Source organism: Castor canadensis, chromosome 3 (genome assembly GCF_047511655.1).
Source record: "Castor canadensis chromosome 3, mCasCan1.hap1v2, whole genome shotgun sequence".
Classification (NCBI taxonomy): domain Eukaryota; kingdom Metazoa; phylum Chordata; class Mammalia; order Rodentia; family Castoridae; genus Castor; species Castor canadensis.
Genome location: NC_133388.1, coordinates 69,718,553 through 69,739,866, shown reverse-complemented (window position 1 = coordinate 69,739,866; position 21,314 = coordinate 69,718,553). Strand labels below are relative to the sequence as shown.

At 34.0% G+C, this 21,314-nt stretch overlaps 1 protein-coding gene across 6 annotated transcripts in view; it reads right to left on the bottom strand.

Annotated features, from left to right (window-relative positions):
* Ralgapa1 (Ral GTPase activating protein catalytic subunit alpha 1) overlaps positions 1–21,314 on the bottom strand; it is a 241,944-nt gene that overhangs the window by 10,335 nt on the left and 210,295 nt on the right. For all 6 annotated transcript variants that reach the window (XM_074068142.1, XM_074068145.1, XM_074068143.1 and 3 more), the window contains one exon: positions 443–567. In XM_074068142.1, the coding sequence (XP_073924243.1) occupies positions 443–567 (125 nt within the window). The remainder of the gene's footprint in view (positions 1–442; positions 568–21,314) is intronic.

The following is a 21,314-nucleotide window of genomic DNA, read 5'->3' as shown; positions in this document are numbered from 1 at the left end:
TCTTTAAAATTAGTCAATTGTATTAATGCAGTACCCTCTTAACAATCTTACAAAGATTATAACAAATTTGATACAGCAAGTACTTCTAAATCTAGAACAGTGTAGCTTTATTTGAAAAATTAGAGATAATAAGGTGATATTCTTGGCCATAAAATGTGATCCTGTAAAGTTGAGAGCACATACTCAACTGTGTCCCTTTGCAGATACTTTAGTAATGATCCCATGAGACGCAAGAGTCATTGACTATCAGCTCAGATAAAATGTGATACATGTACTTTTATGAAGATTGTTGACTTTTTAAGGAACTGCATTTATGTAAAAGAAAACATAAATCAAATTTATAGGCCAAGTTCAAATATATGAAAAAAATTTTTTTTAGAACAAAAGGGTATTGCATTTCAAATTCCAGTGACAAATAACTAATACTTGCTTTGAATCTTACCTGCATCAGAAGGTAAATGATGGTAGGGAGCTGGAGAAAAAACCTGTGCTGCAAAATCTTCAAATGTTGTTGGTTCTAAGTGGTGCTGGACAATTGTTTGCAGGTATCGCGCTCTCTCCTCATAGCTGATTTCCTTCTGTTAAGGATGAACTTAAAATGCAGCTTAAATTGGAAATGGCCCAAACAATGTATGAACATGTGAATAAATAAATAAAAAATTTAAAAAAATTGGAAAGAACATATTTCATAAGAAAGGACTATTATGATTGTTACTCTTTACTTCTTAATAAATTATTCACTGTTCTTGCATATTATTAAAAGCATGCCTTTTTAAAGTATAAAATATACTTCTCAACATAAGTTTATTCTTTAAGAGACTACTATAAATGACAATGAAATAGTATATATTCTCAAAAACTATGCAATACATATTGCAACATTCTTTAAAATACTAAGTGCAAAATTCTGTATTTTTCCTTTGTAAAGATATTGTGAAAAATTCCTGCATATCTTCTTCATTTTCTAAAATCTCTAAATTTTCTCAACAATTGTTCTCATTTTGAATGGAAGACTACTATTGCTATAATCCTCGAGTCACTCCATGCGGTTAAGATAAACACATAGCTGAATCTGTATGTCAGGAAAAATACCTAGTCAATTATAACACTGAAACAAGCAGGAATATTTGCAAAGAGACCACAGGACTCCTAAATACTGTCTAACAAAGCATCTACAGGGCACTGACACTGACTGAAAAATACTGTACTTCCCTTTCACCACATTTTCTTCTCTGATATTATTGACAAGCAACCAGTACCTTGAAGTGTTGTTGCTTTTGAACAACCCACTCCAGGCTTCCTGTTTCAGCAGGTCTGATTGTGCTGTTAGCACAGAGAGGGCGAGAAAGAGAGAGAATATTTCTGTTGTTCACGAAAGCAACTATGGAAATGGCTGTCAAAATGTAGAGCAGCAGGCAGCAACATACAATTATCAGGAAAAACTCACATGCTGACTTCATGCCGTATAGTTCCTGAACTGAGAAATCAGTTAACCTTTCTTCTACAACTTTTAAAAGTTTTCCTGCTGTACTCAATGTGCTGTGTTGACATTTAAATAAGGATAATAAAGATGTACGTAAGACATTTAAACAGGTGTAAGAATTTGCCTACTGGTTCTCTTTTCTTTACTGAATTTTTCTAAAATCCATTTTAATACTCCTCAAAATTGCTTACACTTTTTTGAAAAATTATAATTCAATCATTATAGTTCCACAAATCTAGAAATTGTAGACCAAGTCTACAACCAAGTGCAAGAAAAATAATTTGCAAGATAATTTAAGCTGATAATTCAAACAAGAGATACTATGGATAGTTATATTTACAAAAGTTTATTGAGAAGAGGTTAAAAAAAAGCCTAAGAGTTAAAAGACTGCAGTATATTCATCATGAACTTGATCTTGATGATGCTATCTTGCCTTTTAAATGGCTTATATACTATCTTCTTATATTACAATTTATTTTATGCATCAAATACTGAAATAATCTGAATTCCAATTCCCTACAATTCATTATTTTCAGTTCTGTACATTAGGGTTGAACTTCAAAAGAATTTTACTTCCGAAATGGGTAGCAACAGGACAAGATACTATATTAAAATGATTTTATGGAAGGATAACAAGACATTGTTTTAGTTCAATTTAACACAGAAAAGTAATATAGCACACTTTTAAAGGGTATATGGTTATAAATGGAAGAGGATGAAACTGATGGTTCAATCTAAATAATACCACATATCTCACAACTTGTTGGAAAGTACTTTTTTCATTGGGGGAGATTCACAGCTGCCGAATTTTCTGCAGTTAATAGAGTCCTTTGATTCACAGCAGTGCCCCTTGTACAAAAAATACTGGCCTTTGTGTATTACCAGAAACTAATTTTCTATTTGGCTGAAAAGGGAAAAATGGGGTTATTGCTTCTCCCTCCTACAGAGCTTTTCATTATGCCTGATGCACTCAACTTCTAAGCTCTTCTGAGAAAAAAAAATAACTGAAGAGGCAAGAGGTAGAAAAATGAGCTTGTTAGCACATTAGAAGTGAAGTATCTTGGTGGGCCCTAGAAATTCCCAGTGGTGTGTTAACTTATCACTCTATGCATGCTGGCACTGATAGTCTCCCAATTGATCACTCTCTTTTCGCACCAAAGGTGCTGCCAGGAAGCAACGGCTGAAGGCCCACAGGAGAACAGTCTGCTATCAAAACAAGCTGTTTTTAAAAGTCTGCTTGAATGGGTAAAACGCTTCATGAAAAGTAGGGTGGAGACACCTACCTGCTTTGAAAATGCTCTACTTTCAGAGGGCCTGTAAATGAAATATTTTACTTTATCTTATTATATTTAGAGTTTACACAAAAAATTAGGCAGAAAGAAAGCAAATGTTAATATTGGTAAAATAGGAAAGATATTTCCGACGTAGTAAAGTTATCAAAGCAATAAAATGATTATCTAAACAAAACACATTTTGAAGGATAATCAACTTTGCTATACAAAAGGTTTATAAAACTGAAGAAACCCTAATACACATATGCACAAAACTAAAATTACTCAGATATGTAATATTTTCATTTTACATAAAACAGAGTGCATTTAATAAAATTACAATAAATCTTCATTACTGGAAACAATGCTTCCTGTAATGATTTTTTAAGGGTTCAAGTCTACATAGCACAGTGAAGGAAAACAATCATTAGTAATTGATTTTAAATGTAAAAAAACTGCAGCACTCTATCACATATTAGCACAGGCTAACATCTAAAGTTTCATACCAAGTAGGTTAAACTTCGCCTTCTAAAAAGCTAAATGTTCTTTATAATTTTCCAAGTTTAAGGTGGCCAAATGAAATATCAGAACAAAAAATTTATAGCATATATGCCTTTTTTCCTTTATACTTCAGAAAACATGTATTAAGGAGATATTATATCTATCTATCTATATCTATGTCTATATATAGTATACTCTAAGTACTTACACTATTGCCCTGGGTCCACACAAGGTACTTTTGTGATTGCAATGATTATCAAGTTCCAAACAGTGCTGTTAGCATCTGCAATTGTAATCAGAATCTAAAGCAGTTAATTCTTGTATCTCCTTAAATAGGTCTGACACGTATTTTTTAAAAGGCAGCTCTCTAGGGAAGAGTTATTAGTACCTATAAATTGAATGGCATACACAAACTCCATGGCTAGCAATAAGAGGACAACTCAAGCTATATTCCTACTGTGAATGTTGCCAATGGAATTGAAAGTATGATAAAAAGATGAAAGTAACAAAAAAATCCAGAACAAAAATTTGAAGTATAAATCTAAGTTGAATTCAGAAGGCTTTGTTATAAATTTAAAACTCAACCCAAAATTAGCTAAAAATTTGATAAGGGAGACTTAGCTGGTAGGAATCTTTAATACAGAAGTAGCCAATCAAAAGAAATAACACACAGGTGCTGCAATCATAGCAATATAATTATCCACTAATCCTTCCTTCTACTTTCTACAAAAGGAGAAATGGGGAAGGAGTATTACAAGAATAATGAAGAGAATTAAACATGTTCTGTTGCAAATAGTTTAAATCTAACCTGAATTTCACTAATAAGGTTAATATTAGACATTTTAAGTAATTACTTCTAATTTAAAATTTTAAGACCAACTATTAAGAAACTGGGGTTCAAGTTCAGTCTGGTCCTGGAAAGGAAAGTATGAATTCTGTTTACCATGATTTATCTGTGTGCTAAATGAGGATGCCACCACCTGTTCCTATTTACTTCATTGGACTTTAAAGGATATAAATACAGGGTGACCCAAAAATGCCCCTACAGCTCAGCTGAAAATAGGTTTATTTTGATGTTTGGCTCACAAACTTTATAAATAGCAGGTGCTGTCTGTAGAAGGACTTCCTTCCTTCCTTCCTTCCTCCCTCCTTCCTTCTTTTCTTCCTCCTCATTCTTTCCTTTCTTTCCTTTCCTCCTTTCTTCCTTTGAGACAGGGTCTTTATGTTGCCCGGGCTAGCCTTGAACTAAAGATTCTCCCACCTCAGCCTCCCTGCAAGTGATTACATGTGCCACTATGCCTACAGATAATTTTAACTGTCAGTTTAGGAAATATATTCATAAGAATTCTTTGATAATACTAGTGATATTTATTTGTGGTACATACATAGGGATTTATTATCATGGAAGGAAACTGATTTCTCTTAGTGAAGAAAAGATACTGTACAAGGTTAAGCAATAAAAGTATTTCAATTTTATTCATACATAGGGAGATTAAAGACAGATTTGGCCTTAAAGAAGAACAACTCTCTCTATAATTTTCTTAATCTGGTAATTCTGAAGTGCTTTCATTGTCAGAACTGGAAACATTTTCAGTTTTGTGATCACTGATCCTTTGGCATACATGAGGAGTGTGCAATGTATGTAATATAATTTATGATTAGGCTAAAAGAAATAGAAATTTTTGTGTGTATACATGTGTACATGTATATTCATTTTGTATGGGAATGAATATAAAGTATTTCACAAAAGTATGAAAATTACAAAGAATTTATGTTGTTACTTAATTATCCTCCTCTGAAGTTTGGGTTTATTGTTTTATTTCCTGAACAAGAAAAAAAAATCACTGCTCAGTTTTAAATAAAGCCAAGTATGAAGTGTTTACATTTATGCTCAATGGCATGGTTTCAGGGGCTAAAGACCTACTCTGAAATTCCTAATTTAGTAAGATTTGTTTTACACTTATATTTGTGTGGCTTCTTTGCAGTTTTAATACTTGGGAATTTCACCTCTCTTCTCTATATAGAAGATTCCAAGTATGGGCTGGTGGAGTGGCTCAAGTGGTAGGACACCTGCCTAGTAAGCATGAGGCCCTGAGTTCAAACCCCAGTACAACCAAAACCAAAACAAAACAGAAACCAAAAATGATAATCATAAGGAGTGGGGGAATTCTAATAGAAAAGTTACTTAGAAATTTTAACTTCTGACTTAAAATTCTTGGAGAGTACCACCAGCTGTAATTTAAGTACTTCATTTAATTGAGCAGCTTAGAGCCAACAGTTCAATATTCACAGAATTTGTAATCTATGTTTATAATTTGTGTTAGGTACTGAAGCTAGTCTCCCCATTAGTCTTACTATAAAATGAACAATTAAAATTTAACATAAACTGGAGGGCTCAGCAGTAGAGTGCCTGCTTTGCAAGCACAAGGCTGTGGGGTCAAGACCTACACCACCAAAAAAATAAATTTAACATAAACAGAAGTAATGAATTACTAAAGTACAATATCAGCAGTGAAGGACCATGAGAACTTGTCCTTAAAAAAATCAGGAACAGAAACTATTTGTAAGAAAGTAGTTTACTTGGGGAGCAGAGGGGAGAAATGGCCCAAACAATGTATGCATATATGAATAAATGCATTAAAAAAAAAGAAAGTTTACTAGAACAAGCATGAAGAAAGAGGCTTTCAAAAGGTGACGGTGGGAAAGGCCCTACCACGGGCCAATTTTAAGCTACTGTATTTGTGAGAAAGAGTTTGGTTCTGCGCCACCCTTTCATCTTGCTTACCCTCTTTGGAATAAAAAAAAAGTAAATAAAACACAATGTATAATGTGTAAAGTGTAGCATTAAGAGAAAAGAAAACTGGTAATTACATCTTTAAATGTTTATACTATAATAAATGATTTAAGAAAAAATTCTATGAATGTTTAAAGTAATTATAACCTACTATAATTCATCACTGTAACAAATATTTTCCCTCACTGGCTGTGACAGTTTTTTAAAAGAAATTTAAAATTCTTCATAAATTCTAAAATGGTATGAGACAAATGAGTTTAAACTAATTCTATTTGTTTAAATGGTCATCACTAGAGAAGGGAGAAAAGGGAAGATCTCTAAAGAGAAAATCAAATGAAGAATAATTTTAAACTAGTTTAGGCAGATTTCTGGATTTGCTCTGTACATAAGAATGGAGGTACTAATAAAAATAATCTTGAAAAAAACCTTTAAATACAGATGATCTTCAACTTACAATGGGGGCATGTCCTGATAAACCCACTGAAAGTGAAAAATATTCTAACTTGCTGAACATTCTATTTTAGTAACAAAATACACTACAGAGAGGTTGTTTACCTCTGTAATCACATGGCATTTGCCAGTCCAGGAAATGATCAAAATTCAAAGTATAGTTTCTACTGAATGCGTATTGCTTTCTACATAGAGAAACCATATGAAGTTGAAATACTGTAAATCAAACCAACGTAAACAGAGAACTGTCTGTGTTTAGTTTTAAAAGGCCATCTACAGAGGGATTATTTGTGTCACTTATTGACAATTTAGGACATTTTGAACTAGGAAAAGGAGACATGCACTAACATTCTTTTCAGGAAACTCAGAAAAATTAGAACATGTTTATTCAGCAGAAAACCTTGTCCTGAGGAAATGTACAGAAATTTGCTTGGAAAAACAAAGCTGCTGATGGGTAAAGCTGGGAATTAGAACCTCGTTTTCTTAATTAGTAGTTCAGTGCTCTTTCTACATTAAATCTCAATGATCTGGGTGTTGTGTAGAGAAAAGGAAAAGGTATAATAGGCACATCATCTTAAAGATGGCCAAACCAATGAATATTAGCTTAAATTCTGAGATCGGTAAGTTTTGAAAAATATTTGTTTATATTGCTATGCTGTAATTTATTGTATTTTAATTACTATCTTATAGTAAAAAATAGTCCCTGTATGTTCTAAAATAAAAATGAAAAAGTCATATTTAACATTTTAATTTTAGAAGGCTTTGAAATATCTTTAAACATTCTGAGGCAATATCATTGCAGAGTCTTGAATAATGAAAAATAAGAATTTTATTGAGATATGCAGCCAGATATATTTTGCAAGTACATTTCAAGGATCACATGCATTATAAGTGGTAAAGTAGCATACTTCCCTGAAATATACAATGTAATTAAGGTAATTAAAGTATCCTATGAACTAATAGGCTCTGTTCATTTATAAGATAAAAGTAAACTATACTGCTTACCTTACAAAGCAATGTCTGGTAAATTAATGATCTGGAAGGGGGAGGAATACTCCATTTCTTTCCTAATGTAGCTAATTTCTTCAAGAAACATGCAGTCTAGATCATATGCAGTATTAATATTGTTTATACCATGTGAACAGAAATTCTTCTGAAAGTCTGCAACAGGTTATGACAAACTATTTTTATGATGCCTTATATTAATGAAATTCTTTAGGAGCTGATACTATCTACACTATGATAGAAAAGCTGTGATTTGTCAGAGCAGGCAAGGCTGGGCTTTAATCCATCCTTTTAACCATATTGCCAAGTCTATATTGTTTTCACTGCGTCTCAATTAGGAGACAGGCAGGACACCTGGTACTTCTTTATCTAAGTCCCATGGGCTGCCAGATGACTCAAAATCCATAACAGGTGCTAAGGCAGTGTGAGGATAGCCCTATTATTGAAAGCTGGAGTTGAATAAAATTTGTACCATATATAATTGCTTATAAACCAGTTAATTACTAAATGAAAACATTAAAATGTTGATAAGCCCATTTCTTCCACAGTTTGTGTAAATACATTAAAAAGATTAACCTTAAATACATGGCTTTAAAATTTAAAACCACCTAAAAGCTCTGAAAAATCCTTTCTGATTTAATAATCTGATATTCATTGGTAGTTTCCAAAAAGCACTAACATCATTATCAAATATGTATATATTTATCCTACTTTCACGAAAGTCACATGAAGCAAACATCTGAAAGAAAAACTAAGTTATCTATATTGCAAATTTAGATATTTCAAATTTAGTCCGTCTTGACAAGATATACTTGAAAATATTATGAATTTAGCAATAATGAGGCTTTCATGGCCAGCAGAGAACTACTTCAACACATGCCTATAATCCCAGTACTAAGGAGGCTGAAGCAGGAGGATTCAGTTTGAAACCTTCAAACTGAAGCTACAAACCAAGTTCTAGGCCAACCTGGGCTACACAGTGAGACCCTGTCTCAAAAAACTCAACAAAATCCAACAAACAAACAAAACTAGGGGGATTTTGGAAGCACAATCACTTTGTGTTCTTCCTTTTGGGAATAAAAATTTCAGTACATTAGAGGAAATGAATATATGTGCTTGAATTAAGTATTAAACTTGGACCTTGTCAGAAGATTGCAGAAAGGGGGGAAAACCCCCAAATAAGTGAAATTTTACAGTGCACAATTACTTAAGTGTTATCTTTACCTAAATGTGCACTAATTCAATTAAGATTTTGTTTAAATGCTGTAATTACTGGGAATACAAAAGAAAGTGATTGTATTATCATAGTAAGTAGTAACAAAGTACAGCAAACTGTCATTTAAGACAGTGTCATAGAATCTATGATAAGCAGCATATTGGCTTAAACTAATGCACTATATGCCCCCAGGGAATGATAGGCTTAGACACTGGACTTTAACATCAACATCTATCCATTAATCTTGACTTAAATATAATCTCTTGTACAGTAAAAGGAAGAATGGGCATTCAATGAATTACTGTTTTTGAAATACTACACTGGTGCCCATTTACTACAATTGCTTAAGGGGATGTGAGGAGAAGGAATACTAAAACATTTTACAGATTCACTAATTTTACAAAACATGCATTTGACTTTCCCCAAATTCAGCAAGAGTATCTTATTTATAAAAAAAACTTAGTTTAAAAAATTTTTCTTAAAATATCTATTCCTGATCCTATTAAGGATAAATTATAGTATTGCAATATAATTTACTCAACTTAATTTCAGCTGGAAAAAGAATCATCTGTGGAAATATACTGTGGAGTCAAGACCCCTCCAGGCTGAAAACTAGCTTTAATTAAAAAAAAATGTAACCATTGTTTCTTCACATCTGAAAGATAACTGGTTGTTGATAAGCCTGATCAGAAGAAAATGGAAAGGCCAAGAGGAGTGTTTATACAAACATCAGCGTGCACAATACCTCATAGAAATTGAAGCAACCTTCACATTTTTAAAAATATTCAAACTGGACAGAATTTACCCAGATAACCATGCAAGACTAAAATGGTAATTGGCTATTCATTTAAATGATACAGTATTTAACCTTAAGATGTGCTAATTTATCTTTAGTAGGTTATTTTAATAACTTGCCAGTTACACAGAAAGTTAACTTACATTTCTATAATAATGTAACTTATGTCAGATGCTATTTGGGAATTCTAAAAAGCAAAGTATGAAGGAAATTAAACCAAATTTAAAATCTTATCTGACATGTGAATTATGGTGGTTTTTAATCTATTTCCTCTCATTTAAAATTTTTATGGAGACAAAAAAAAAGTACCATAAACCAAAACTGACGTTTGCTCTGCTATAATCTAGTGGGCTGAAAATAGATAATGGCATGTTAACAAGAGATTACTACAGGTGGTTGCATAAATATATTCATTTGCTTTCTTTCTGATAGTAGCTATGTGCTAAATAAAAGTCAACACTCCTATCAAGAGAGTAAGTAAATATAGAAACATCAGTTCTACAACAGCTGTTTTTGTTCCTTCTCTTTTCTGAACAGCAATTAGTAAAGCAACCCCTTCCCCTCCTCCCTAGCCGTCAAGCTGTTCAGAGCAGTTTGTAACTTGACAATGGTACCATTGTGAATGCTCTCTGGGCTTCCTTCCCACAGAGAGTTAAATGGGCAGTTCCTGCTGCCCATGATTGGTGTCCAGTGAAATAATACTCAAAGCCAGGTTTTATCAGCTTCACGCCAAAGAAGTGAAGCCAGGGAACCCAAGCCTTCATATCATACTGGACCATATGCCAACCCTGATGGCCCCAAAGGTTTATCACTAAGAATCAGGATCCATCATGTCCCTTGTGAAATTTTCACTTCACATACCTTATGTGAAATGCAAAGCTTCACTAAAAACCGAGCCTTCTTTACAATTGGCATGAACAGAACAGATGGGCGGTAACAGTGGTTTGGCAAGCAAAAGTTAAGATTTAAATAGGCTGTGTTCTGGCGTTTGAGAGGGAAAGCAGTTAGAAAAAAATGGAGATTTGTGACCCATACTTTAATTTTAATTCCATTATTGAGTTATTAAAAATTCAATATTAAAAGCTCTACGTTTAGTAAAATGAGAAGAACGGCTTAAAGACACTTTGACTCCTATGCTGAACAAATTTTAAGAATGATTTCAGCTTTACATCTTTTATTTGCTTTCTGAATCCCCAAACACCATTTCAATCTTTTTCATTATTTAAACAAAAACTTGAATAAAATTTGCACATTATGTAGTAGGTATGGCAAATAATAATGTGAGTATAACATAACATCCTCATCACCTACAGACCAACATAGGATTTAACTGTTGAAAAAGAAAAAAAAAATTCTTAATCTAGCATAGGTGAGAAGTTAAAGTCAGAAGTAGAGAAATCAAGTTGGTGGTTTTTAGGGAATAGTATGCCTGTGCCCTGAAGGAGTTCTCTATCTTCCTTCAGGTGCACTATATATGACCCAACTGTCTACATTGGCATATGTGGACCATACTGTCACAATGGATTTGAAAAAACACATGGCAGTAGTTGTGATGGTGGTAGTGCCACCATGAAGCCAATGTACTATAGTAGGACAAAAATATTTCATTTATCAATAATGTATAAACATAATAATGCATAAAAGCACAATAGCGTACAAAAGCATTTTACAGGAGAAATCAACAGGAGGGTTACACAAGAATGAGGAGTTTAAGGGGTGGGACTGGTAGCTCTCACTTGTATCTCAGATACTTGGCAGGCAGAGATAGGAAGTGTAACTGAGGCCAGTCCAGGTTAAAACAATGTCCCCAAGATCCCTTCTCAATCAATATGCCAGGCATGGTGGCATGAGCCTGTGATCTCAGCTGTGTGGGAGGCGTTAAGTAGGAGGATCACAATCTGAGGCATGCTGGCAAAAATGTGAGACCCTAGCTGAAAAATAATTAAAGCAAAAAGGACTTAGGGGCATAGCTCAAGTGGTGGAATGCCTGTATAGCAAGTACAAGGCCCCGAGTTCAAACTCCAATACTGTATTCCCCCTTTCCTCAGAAAATAAAAAGAATGAGGAGCCTTGTGGTGGCACATGCATATATTCCCAGCATTTGGGAGGGTAAGCAGGAGAATCCTGAGTTCAGGCCAACCAGGGCTACATAGTGAGTTCAATGCCAGTCTGAGTTACAACAAACCAATGGCTGGAGATGTAGCTCAGTGGTAGAGTGCTTGGCTAAAATGCACAAGGCCATGGGTTCAATTCCTCACATCATAAGAGATATAAAATCTCAAATGTTCTTTAAATATGACAAATATAGCTACTTTGGAGAAAGAAGTAGGAGGATTGAGGTTCAAGGCTTGACACCCCAGAGCGGGGAAGAGGGGGCTGCATAAGACCATTTTGAAAAAACAGCTAAAGTAAAAAGGGCTGGAGATATGGCTCAAGTGGTAAAATGCCTGCATAGCCAGCATGAGACTCTGAGCTTAAACCCCAACATTGCAAAAAAAAAAAAAAAAAAAGACAAATATTTATTAGAATTACCAAACATATAGAGATCTTCTTAGTTTCATTAAAAAAAATGACACTGGCTATTACTGTTTTAGCCTGGCAATTATTATAATAGAGATTTTATGAAAATAATAAACAAGCTTGGTTTGGAAAGGCTTATCTAAAAAAATGATAAACTCAAACTGAAAATCTTCTCTTACTCAACAGGTAAAAAACAGAAGAAATTGTCACCTTTGATACTGGCTGCCATACTGTCAGTAGCATTAGAAAACTTGAGTTTATATTGGTTTTTCTCTCTGTTCAACTTCATTACCTGGTTTTGATCTACTTCATTTTCATCTACCACTATTCTTCCCTTTGCCTTATATTCCCAGTAGTGCAAATACCTTTTATTTCTTCAATACATCACACTTTTATGTGCCATGGCCATTTTCTACTCCTGAAAAACTCCCCCTGACTTGTAGGTCTCATGAAGTCCCATGTGTCTTTGAAGTAATTAGCACAATAGGGTTCCTTGGTAAAGCCATTCATAATTCTCCTACCCCACTAGTCCTCTCCCACTTAATACTAACCACCTTCATTGCCCTACTTTGTAGGTATCACTACTGCTGGATTCTACAGGTGAGCAATTCACTCATCCATTCATAGGGCTTTCTTCTCCTGCAACAGACTGTAAGATCCTTGAAAGCAGTGAGTGACTCTATCTTTCTATCCAGTGCCTCCCATATAGAAGATAGACAATAAACATCTGGTGATTAAGTGAATGATCCAAAATTCCTTAGCAACGTTGCTCATACTTCAGTTTGTCATTAGTACATTAAGTTCTTTGTATAGGGTAAAAACTTAAATATCTCAGAATGAAAATAATGTTAATAGAAATAGAAGCTGGGTCACGTACTGAATTCATTTTTTGTGAGCTCCCACAATTTAAATGTAAGTAATTATTATTGGTCCATATTAGTAAAATACTAAAAAATATTCTCTCTAGAGAACATTAAGAGACAATGTTATTTTCAGATATTCTGGTTCAATCCTATGGAATAAACTTACTCTATTATAATCATCACACATTTATTACATATCAAAGATTTATATTTATTGCTTATCTTTTTTTTCCCCCAGTATGGGCTTCATGCATACTAGGCAAGATTCTACAACCCCAGTTCTTTTTAGAAATTTTATTTTGAGATGGGTCTCTTTCTCTCTGTTTTTGTTTTTTTTTCTGGTGGGACTGGTGTTTGAACTCAATGACTTCACATAGTGCAAAGGTGGCACTCTAACACTTGAGCCACAACTCCAGTCTGAGACAGAGTCTTAAGTTGGTCAGGCTGGACTTGAACTCAATATGCAGCCCAGGCTGGCTTCAAACCTAAATCCTCCTGCCCTGGCCACCTGAGTGCTAGGACTATAGGTATGTACCACCATACCTGGCTATTTATGTTCTTTTTCCCCCTTATTGTTTTATCCTTTTGACAAGATGTAGTCAAGATTTGGTAGACCAAAACTAACACCTTTAAAAATATATAATAAAAATATTCCCACAATGATTATAAGGAAGCACTTCAAAAACCAATAGCATTATCAGTAGGCATATATTTATCATTCACTTAAAGCACAGCTGAACAAGTTAAGAATGACATACTCGGTTGTTCTCATTGTCACTCTAGCGATGACCCATTTTCAGTCTATTGAAAGTGTACTCCTTCCCTAATAAGTTTTACGGTCACTTTCACTAAAAGAGAAAAAGAAAAGAAAGAGAATGACATACTAAAGAATATATTAGAATCAGAATACAATTGCTACACATATGCAGGGCCCCTTTTTAAAGAACTTGTTTGCATACACAGATGAGGAGGTTTGGCAGCAAAATCCAGACCAATGGGATGTTTAAGAGCGCACACACACACACACACACACACACACACAATCTTTAAAAGCAATACCCATGTCTTTAACACAGAAGAGAGACTTAAATGCTCCAGTTAAGAGACGGTGAGACAAACAAAGTTTTCTATGCTTGGAGGAGTCCTACCACAATGATTAATATCAATGGCACATGTCTACAAGCATTTAAAAGACTGCAAAAACCTGATCACTGAGACATTCTGTTTAACAAGATACTTTCTCTTCCTTTGAAGGATGATTTACCATAATTATAGATCTCAGGATTTTTAACAACTTACCAATTTATTCATAAACTTAAAGGCTTTTATTCAGAAAGTATGAAGAACAAATGACACAAGATACTGAGAGCCCCTAATGCAATTACTAATGTAGGCGGTGCAAATGTTCAAGCAGCAAAACTGGAGAACTCACCAGCATCTAGACTACCATAGTTTCCCCGTGTTTTCCTGTGCCTGTAATTTTCTTTGCCATATAAGAAGGAAGTATGAGCCTTTAGAGCTGCCACTCTATACAGCCTCCTTCTTAGAGGGGACCAAGTATATCCTCTCTAAGACAACATCTGTCACTGTCATCAAGTCAGAGGTTTCTTTTTTTTTGAGGAGAAAACAAACATTAGGATACCATTAAAAGGGGAGACAATAGTGGGAGGCTACACAAAGGAGCAGAGAGTCAAGTCAGAGGTTTCTTAGCTAATTTTCCTTCTTAACAGATGTTCCTTCCTTCTCCATTGTCTATTCACCATTGAAAATTATCCTCATGAAACTATAATGCCCACTAATAAAAACACAATGATAAAGTAGCTAAAATGTAAAATCCTGTATATGTGCTATTCTGGCTTATTCATGTGTCAAAGGCAATTTCTTCTCGTCTTAGGTTTCCTCTGCTTATCCAACCAACAAGCTCTTGAGAATTGCAGCCTAGTTTTAAATCAAACTTTAAATTCTAAGTTACTAAAAAAAAAAAATTGGGATTTTCATTCTTAAAAAAATCTACACTAGTCATAAACTTCAAAAACAAAGATAATAAAGACACAAGCAAACTCTTAAAGTACCCTGGCCAAACGAGTAAAAATTTTCATTGAAGAGAAAAAAAATGAGTAAGTATGAATCCATCCACTTTTGTTCTACTAAGATAACTTACTAGCTACCTATCACAGGCCAGACACTGTGCTAGAAGCTGGTGAAACAGGGAGGACAAATAAGACTTGTTAATATGTGCAAAAACATGGTCAGTGCTGTAACAAAATGTTTTGAAGCAGCTTGAGCAGTTTTGCTTAATGAAGGAACCATTTTTTTTCTCCCCAAAATATTTAGGGTCATAATGAGTATATTAGGTAGACAAGAGTCAAAGGGGGGCATTTCTGGGGTAAATACATAGGCATGAAAGCAAAGGGCATTCAGAGAATATGAATTTGGTTCAGCTGAACACATAGTGGGCTGGGTAAGACTGCAAGGAAGAGAGGTGGAGCTGAAAAGGAGTACAGGTATGTTTGACAAAACTGCAGTGAGAAACATGAGGCTGGGAGGGTAAGATAAAAAGAATAGCTTGCAGGTTAGTAAAAAAAAATGTAGACCTATTTCAGATAAGTAGTCAAGGGCCATCATAAGTTTTATAGTATCCTTAGGTTTGTGTTTAGAATATTTTCAGAGTCAATATAGAGGATAATGGTATATCAACTACCATGTAACTATAATTTTATGAGCTGTTGCTACATATGAGACAGTCTGCTTAGCATTTTGTATGGATAATTTAATTTAATCCTTATACCAATCCTGAGTTTGACACTGTAATTATCCTCTTCTTACAGATTAAATTAAGGATAGTCCACACTTATTGATGCTATCTTCTGAGAAAATGATCTACAAAAGACAGTAGATATATACAATTAATGTAGTTTCTCAAGAAACTAATTTCCTTCTAACATGAAATGGCATCAGTATTGATAGGCCCCCCCAAGAGGCTTTACAATGTCCTATAATAATGAAAGGGAACCGCATTAGTGGAGCCAATCAATTATATGTCATTTAGTTTTGGCTCTCATACTTTTGCAACAGATTCATCACATTTGAGTAGAACCGTAGGGCCAGCAAACTGTGACTAATTGAAGAATGATCATTGACTTTTGGTAATTTGTCTGATAACATTAAACAGAAACCTAATTGTGGCATTTAGGAAAAAGTCAATTTACACAGATTAGAAGAAATCAAATAATATTGGTTGTGGTAGGAAAGCATACTAAATTTAGGTGTAGTATATTCTTTAATTGTGTAGTACCCCTCATACTGTGTATTTCATGATATGAAATATATATACACACAAAACATACATGTACACATAGATGTAAGAATTATAACAGACATGTTGCATTCCATCTACTCAATTACCACCCCATGAAATCCAGATTCTCTACATATTTCAGGATTTTACTCCATACTACTTTCCTCTTCTTTAGAACTCTCACAGAAATTTTTTTGTAACTCTACTATGATATTTTAGTTTTCTCTTTACTACAATTATTAATGTACATATTCTTTCTCATCAAATTATAACATTTACAAGGACAAGAGTATCATCTGGTCTTTGTATCAATCTCAAATATCTTCACTACTATTGTGTAAATTATCTCTCTATCTACCTGCCTACCTACCTACCTATTTTTTTTGTTGCTGTGGTTTTTTTGAGACAGGGTCTTGCTATGTAGTCCAGGCTAGCCTGGAACGCATCACATAGCTCAGGTTGGCCTCAAACTCAAAATTCTCCTGCCCCAATCTCCCAAGTACTGGGATTGTAAAGTGTACCACCATGCTCGGTTTTCAACAAGTAAATGTGAAAGAAAACAGTACAGTGTATTATTATTATTATTATTATTTTTTGGAAACAGGGTCTTGTTATATAGCCTGGGTTGGCTGGAAACTCGCTTTGTAGCTTAGGCTGGCTTTGAACTCACAATTCTCCTGCCTCGACTTCCCTAGTGCTGAGATTACAGGTAAATACCAACATGCCCAGCTTCAGTTTATGATTTCAGCTACATTTATGATTTATAAACTTTCCTCAAATTACATTTTGCAGAAGAAAAGTTAAAAGAAAAACAGGGCATGTTGATTAATTTTATGTACTCTGTCATGGACATAGTTTTTGGTTAAACATAATGTAGATGTTACTGAAGTTTTTTATTTATTTTTTTAAGATGTGATTATTATTTAAATCAGTAGACTTGAGTAAAGCCCACTGCCTCCCGATAATGCAGGTAGGCCTCATCTGGTCAGAGGCCTTAAGAGAAAAATCACTGAGGTCACCTGAGAAAGGAAGGAATTCTACTGCTAGATGCCTTCAGACTCAAGACAGCAACATCAATTCTTCTTTGGGTTCCTAGAGAGTTTGACTTGTCAGCCTGCACAACTAAATTAAAATAATCTTTGTTTCTCATTGCATATACCATCTGAACCCATGGATTCCACATCTATCCATGCATTCAATTAACTTTGGATCAAAAGCATACAGAAAAAAATTAGATATCTACTGAACAAGATGTATTTGTTTTTCTTGTCATTATTCCCTAAACAACAGTATAACAACCATTTACAGGACATTTACATTGTATATGTAATCCGAAGATGATTTAGAGTATGTAGGAGGATTTGTGTAGGCTATATGCAACTATTAGATCATTTACTGTAAGTGGCTTGAGAATCTACAGATTTTGGTATCCTTGGGAGTCTTGGGACCAATCCTCCACAGATATGGAGGATAACTTACGCATCCTATTATTTGTTTCTCTGAGAATCCTGAGTAATATAATTATATACTTTAACTTCTGAATATCTCAATGTGTAAATCTCACATTAAAAACACTATGAACATAATGGCATTGTATTTAATACTTTTGTACTTTCAGAAGTCATAGTCAAAATGTCCTTAGTTGTGGGTGGTAAGGGAGGGGGTGGGGGCAGGGGGGAGAAATGAACCAAGCCTTGTATGCACATATGAATAATAAAAGAAAAATGAAACAAAAAACAAAAAACAAAAAACAAAACCAAAATGTCCTTAGCATCAAAACAAATAATTGCTTTAAAATATTTACTTAAGTGGGATGGGAGTGTGGCTTAAGTGGTAGAGTGCCTGCTTAGCAAGTGCAAGGCCCTGCGTTCAAACCTGGTACTGCCCCCAAAAAAATTTACTTAAGGAAGAGAGTCATAATGGGTAGGGACATAATTAAAGCTGCAGAATTATTCCCACTGCAAAACCAAAACCAATTAAACAAACAGAACTGATACTCTTTCTAGGTAGTTAATAAAATGATGGCTAATATGAAATCTGAAATACCCTTCAGATCTACTGGCCACCCACCCAGATTCTGCCTGGTCTTTCTCTCCAGTGTTGCAATTCAATTCTAATTGCACGATCAAGCCAACAAATGGAGTTTGAGAGACAAAAGTACCTAGCTGACAAATCAGATGTTGCATGAAAATGCTTTTCAAGTACAAGTAATGCAAAAAACAACAAGTGAAGTGAAGGAGAGGTTTCAAGGCTTGAAAGACAGTCATCAATACTGACAGATTACTGTAATTCTGGTTGCCAGCAAGATCGATTTGAGCAGTATATGACAATCAATATTGTCCTCATTTAGGGAACAACATTAGATTCATAGTTATACAAGGCGTTCCTAGGATAAAATTTAAACTATATTTAATGATCATAAGTAGCACAATTTATGCTGTGGAATCTTAGTGGGTACTGAAACTGGGCATAAGATAACTAACTGAGCAGTATAATTATCCAAATATAATTGAATTTATTACCTTGTTTTTATTCCTTCATTTCTTTTATGAGGATTAAAGTATTAACTCTGGTTGTTTACAAATATTACTTCTACCTCAATTTCTGTTGCAATTCATTTAAGTATGCTGAATGTATGACTTTTATTTCCTCAATGAATATCTGAATTTGTCAAAAACATTTTAAAAATTGAAATCAGTAACTGTTATTTAAAATTAAAAGACACTCCTTTATTTTAGTACCTTAAAGTAGAGGAGTCTAGTTATTATATAAACTTTTATTTAAAAAGCAAGGTATGGTGGTTCGTGCCTGTAATCCTAGCTACTGGGGAGGATGAGGCAGGAGGATCAAAAAAGTTCAACTGCCTCAGCTACCTAGTGAGTTCAGGGCCAGTCTGGACATTTTGAGAACTTGTCTCAAAGAATAAAAGGGGTTGAGAATGTGAAATCAGTGGTGGAATGCTTGCCTAGCATATGCAAGGCCTTGGGTTCAGTTTCAATACCAAAACAACAACAACAAAAACCCAACCAACCAGCCAAACAAAAAAGCAAGTAATCTACCTGTCAATGCCCTCTAACATTCTTTCTTTTACTCATTCATTTATTTTTTGAGATAGGGTCTCTCTATGTTGCTAGACTGGTTTAGGCTTAAGTGGCCTCCCCCTCAGTCTCTGGGACTAGATAGGAATAATTGGGATTATAGGTGTACACCGCAACTCCTGGTTTACCCTCAAAATTTAGAAAAGAACTTTGTGCAACTCTGTGAAAGGTGATAGTATGTTTTTCAGATTTTAAAGGGATAGGAGTATCTATAACTATATACAGTTATCCCTTAGTATCTGGGGGGATTTTTGCTAGCAACCCTGTGGATACCAAAAATCTGTGAATGTGCAGGTTCCCTAAAGTAAAATGGTATAAAAAGTATTTACATATAACCAATGCAATTCTCCTGTACACTTTAAATCATCTCTAGATTACTTTTAGTAATACCTATACAAAAATATAAGTAAACAGTTGTTCATATTGTATTAAGGGTATAATGATAAGAAAAAAAAGTCTTTTTTTTTTTTTTTTCCAAATGTGGAACTCATGGATACAGAGGGCTGACTATATTTAAATAGTATGGGAAAACAATTTCTTGTAGCTTCTAAATTCAAGCTTTTAAGTCAAGAAAAATCTGTTTGATGTATCTGATTTAATGTATTAATGTATTACTTAATACACATATTAAGTATTCTACAGTAATTTTGTTTGTAGAATTCTTTAGATTTGCTGTTTAAACAAAGTTCTCATGTTTACTATTTTCATCTAAAATAATTCTCTCTTGTGTGTTGTATATTGATGTCTCAACATGATTAACTACTAAAAATGTCATAGTTCAGCCTGAGAATCCAACCCAGATAATCAACCTACAAATCAGCCAAACATAAAAACCCAATTAGGCATTTCCTTGATTAGTTATTGCACAAAATAATGCAATTCAATACAATTATTAAGCACATCTAAATTCATTTATTTAATCTGCACAAAAATTCTGAGATGGGGGTGGGGGGGGAGAGATGGCCCAAACAATGTATACACATATGAATAAATGTATAAACAATTAGAAAATAAAAGAAAACAGTACGTATAGCTTCATTTCTTTCTAATAAGGTAGAATTTGGTATCAATTGAAAATGTTTAATTTTCAAAAAAATAAAATAAAATTCTGAGGTGGGTATTAGCATCCTTTTACAGATAAAGAAAGTGAGATTCAAAGATCTGTGACTTGAGCTGGGGTTATGGCTCAGTGGTAAAGTGCTTGCTTAGCATGTTTAAGGACCTGGGTTTGATCCCTACACTGCAATAAAAAGATCCCATAGCTTGATCAAGATCACGAGGCAGAACTCAAGTGAAATCATTATTTTCCAATTACAAATCCAGCTTTCATACTTTAAGTATAACATGAAAATTTGAACTAGAAGTACATGAACTTGAGCATAAAAAAACTAAGCCACATTCCAACACTGTTGACTTTGCATTTTTAAACTTCTTGTTAAGATGTGCATATTAAGTGTTGCTGGTACTCAGGTCAGAAAATTTGTATTTGCTCAATAAATTAAGAATTCTTTTTTGTGATACAAGAGGCAAATAGAGTTCTGCATTGTAATCCATCTTGCCCTTCTCCAGAAAGATGTAAGTTTACTGCATTTTTCTCGATGCAGTAAAGTGCAAACACTTTCATATCCAACAACTTTCAATTGTGCCTGAAATTACATGGTGGAGGATGAACAAAAAAGATCAGTTGAACTATGAAAGAGATGAAGTTCAAAAAGTAGGCCTCTTCAGGGAAGCTAACAATGTGGACATAATTGTTTTATCTACATATTCCATTTAAGATTAATATCCTAGCGATATTCAGGAGACAATAAACTGAAACATATACTCCAAGAAATAGATTCAGACTTTAAAACTTTTATGAAAGTATTATAATAAGATAAAAATCAGAATTTAAATTTAGAAAGAGTAGATTACGAAGGGAGATTGCCAGCATCTTACTTTGTACAAAGGAAAAAAGATATCTGGGGAATGGAGTGGAGCTGAAATTCCTAAAAAGGTATGTGGTATGTACAGCTTAAA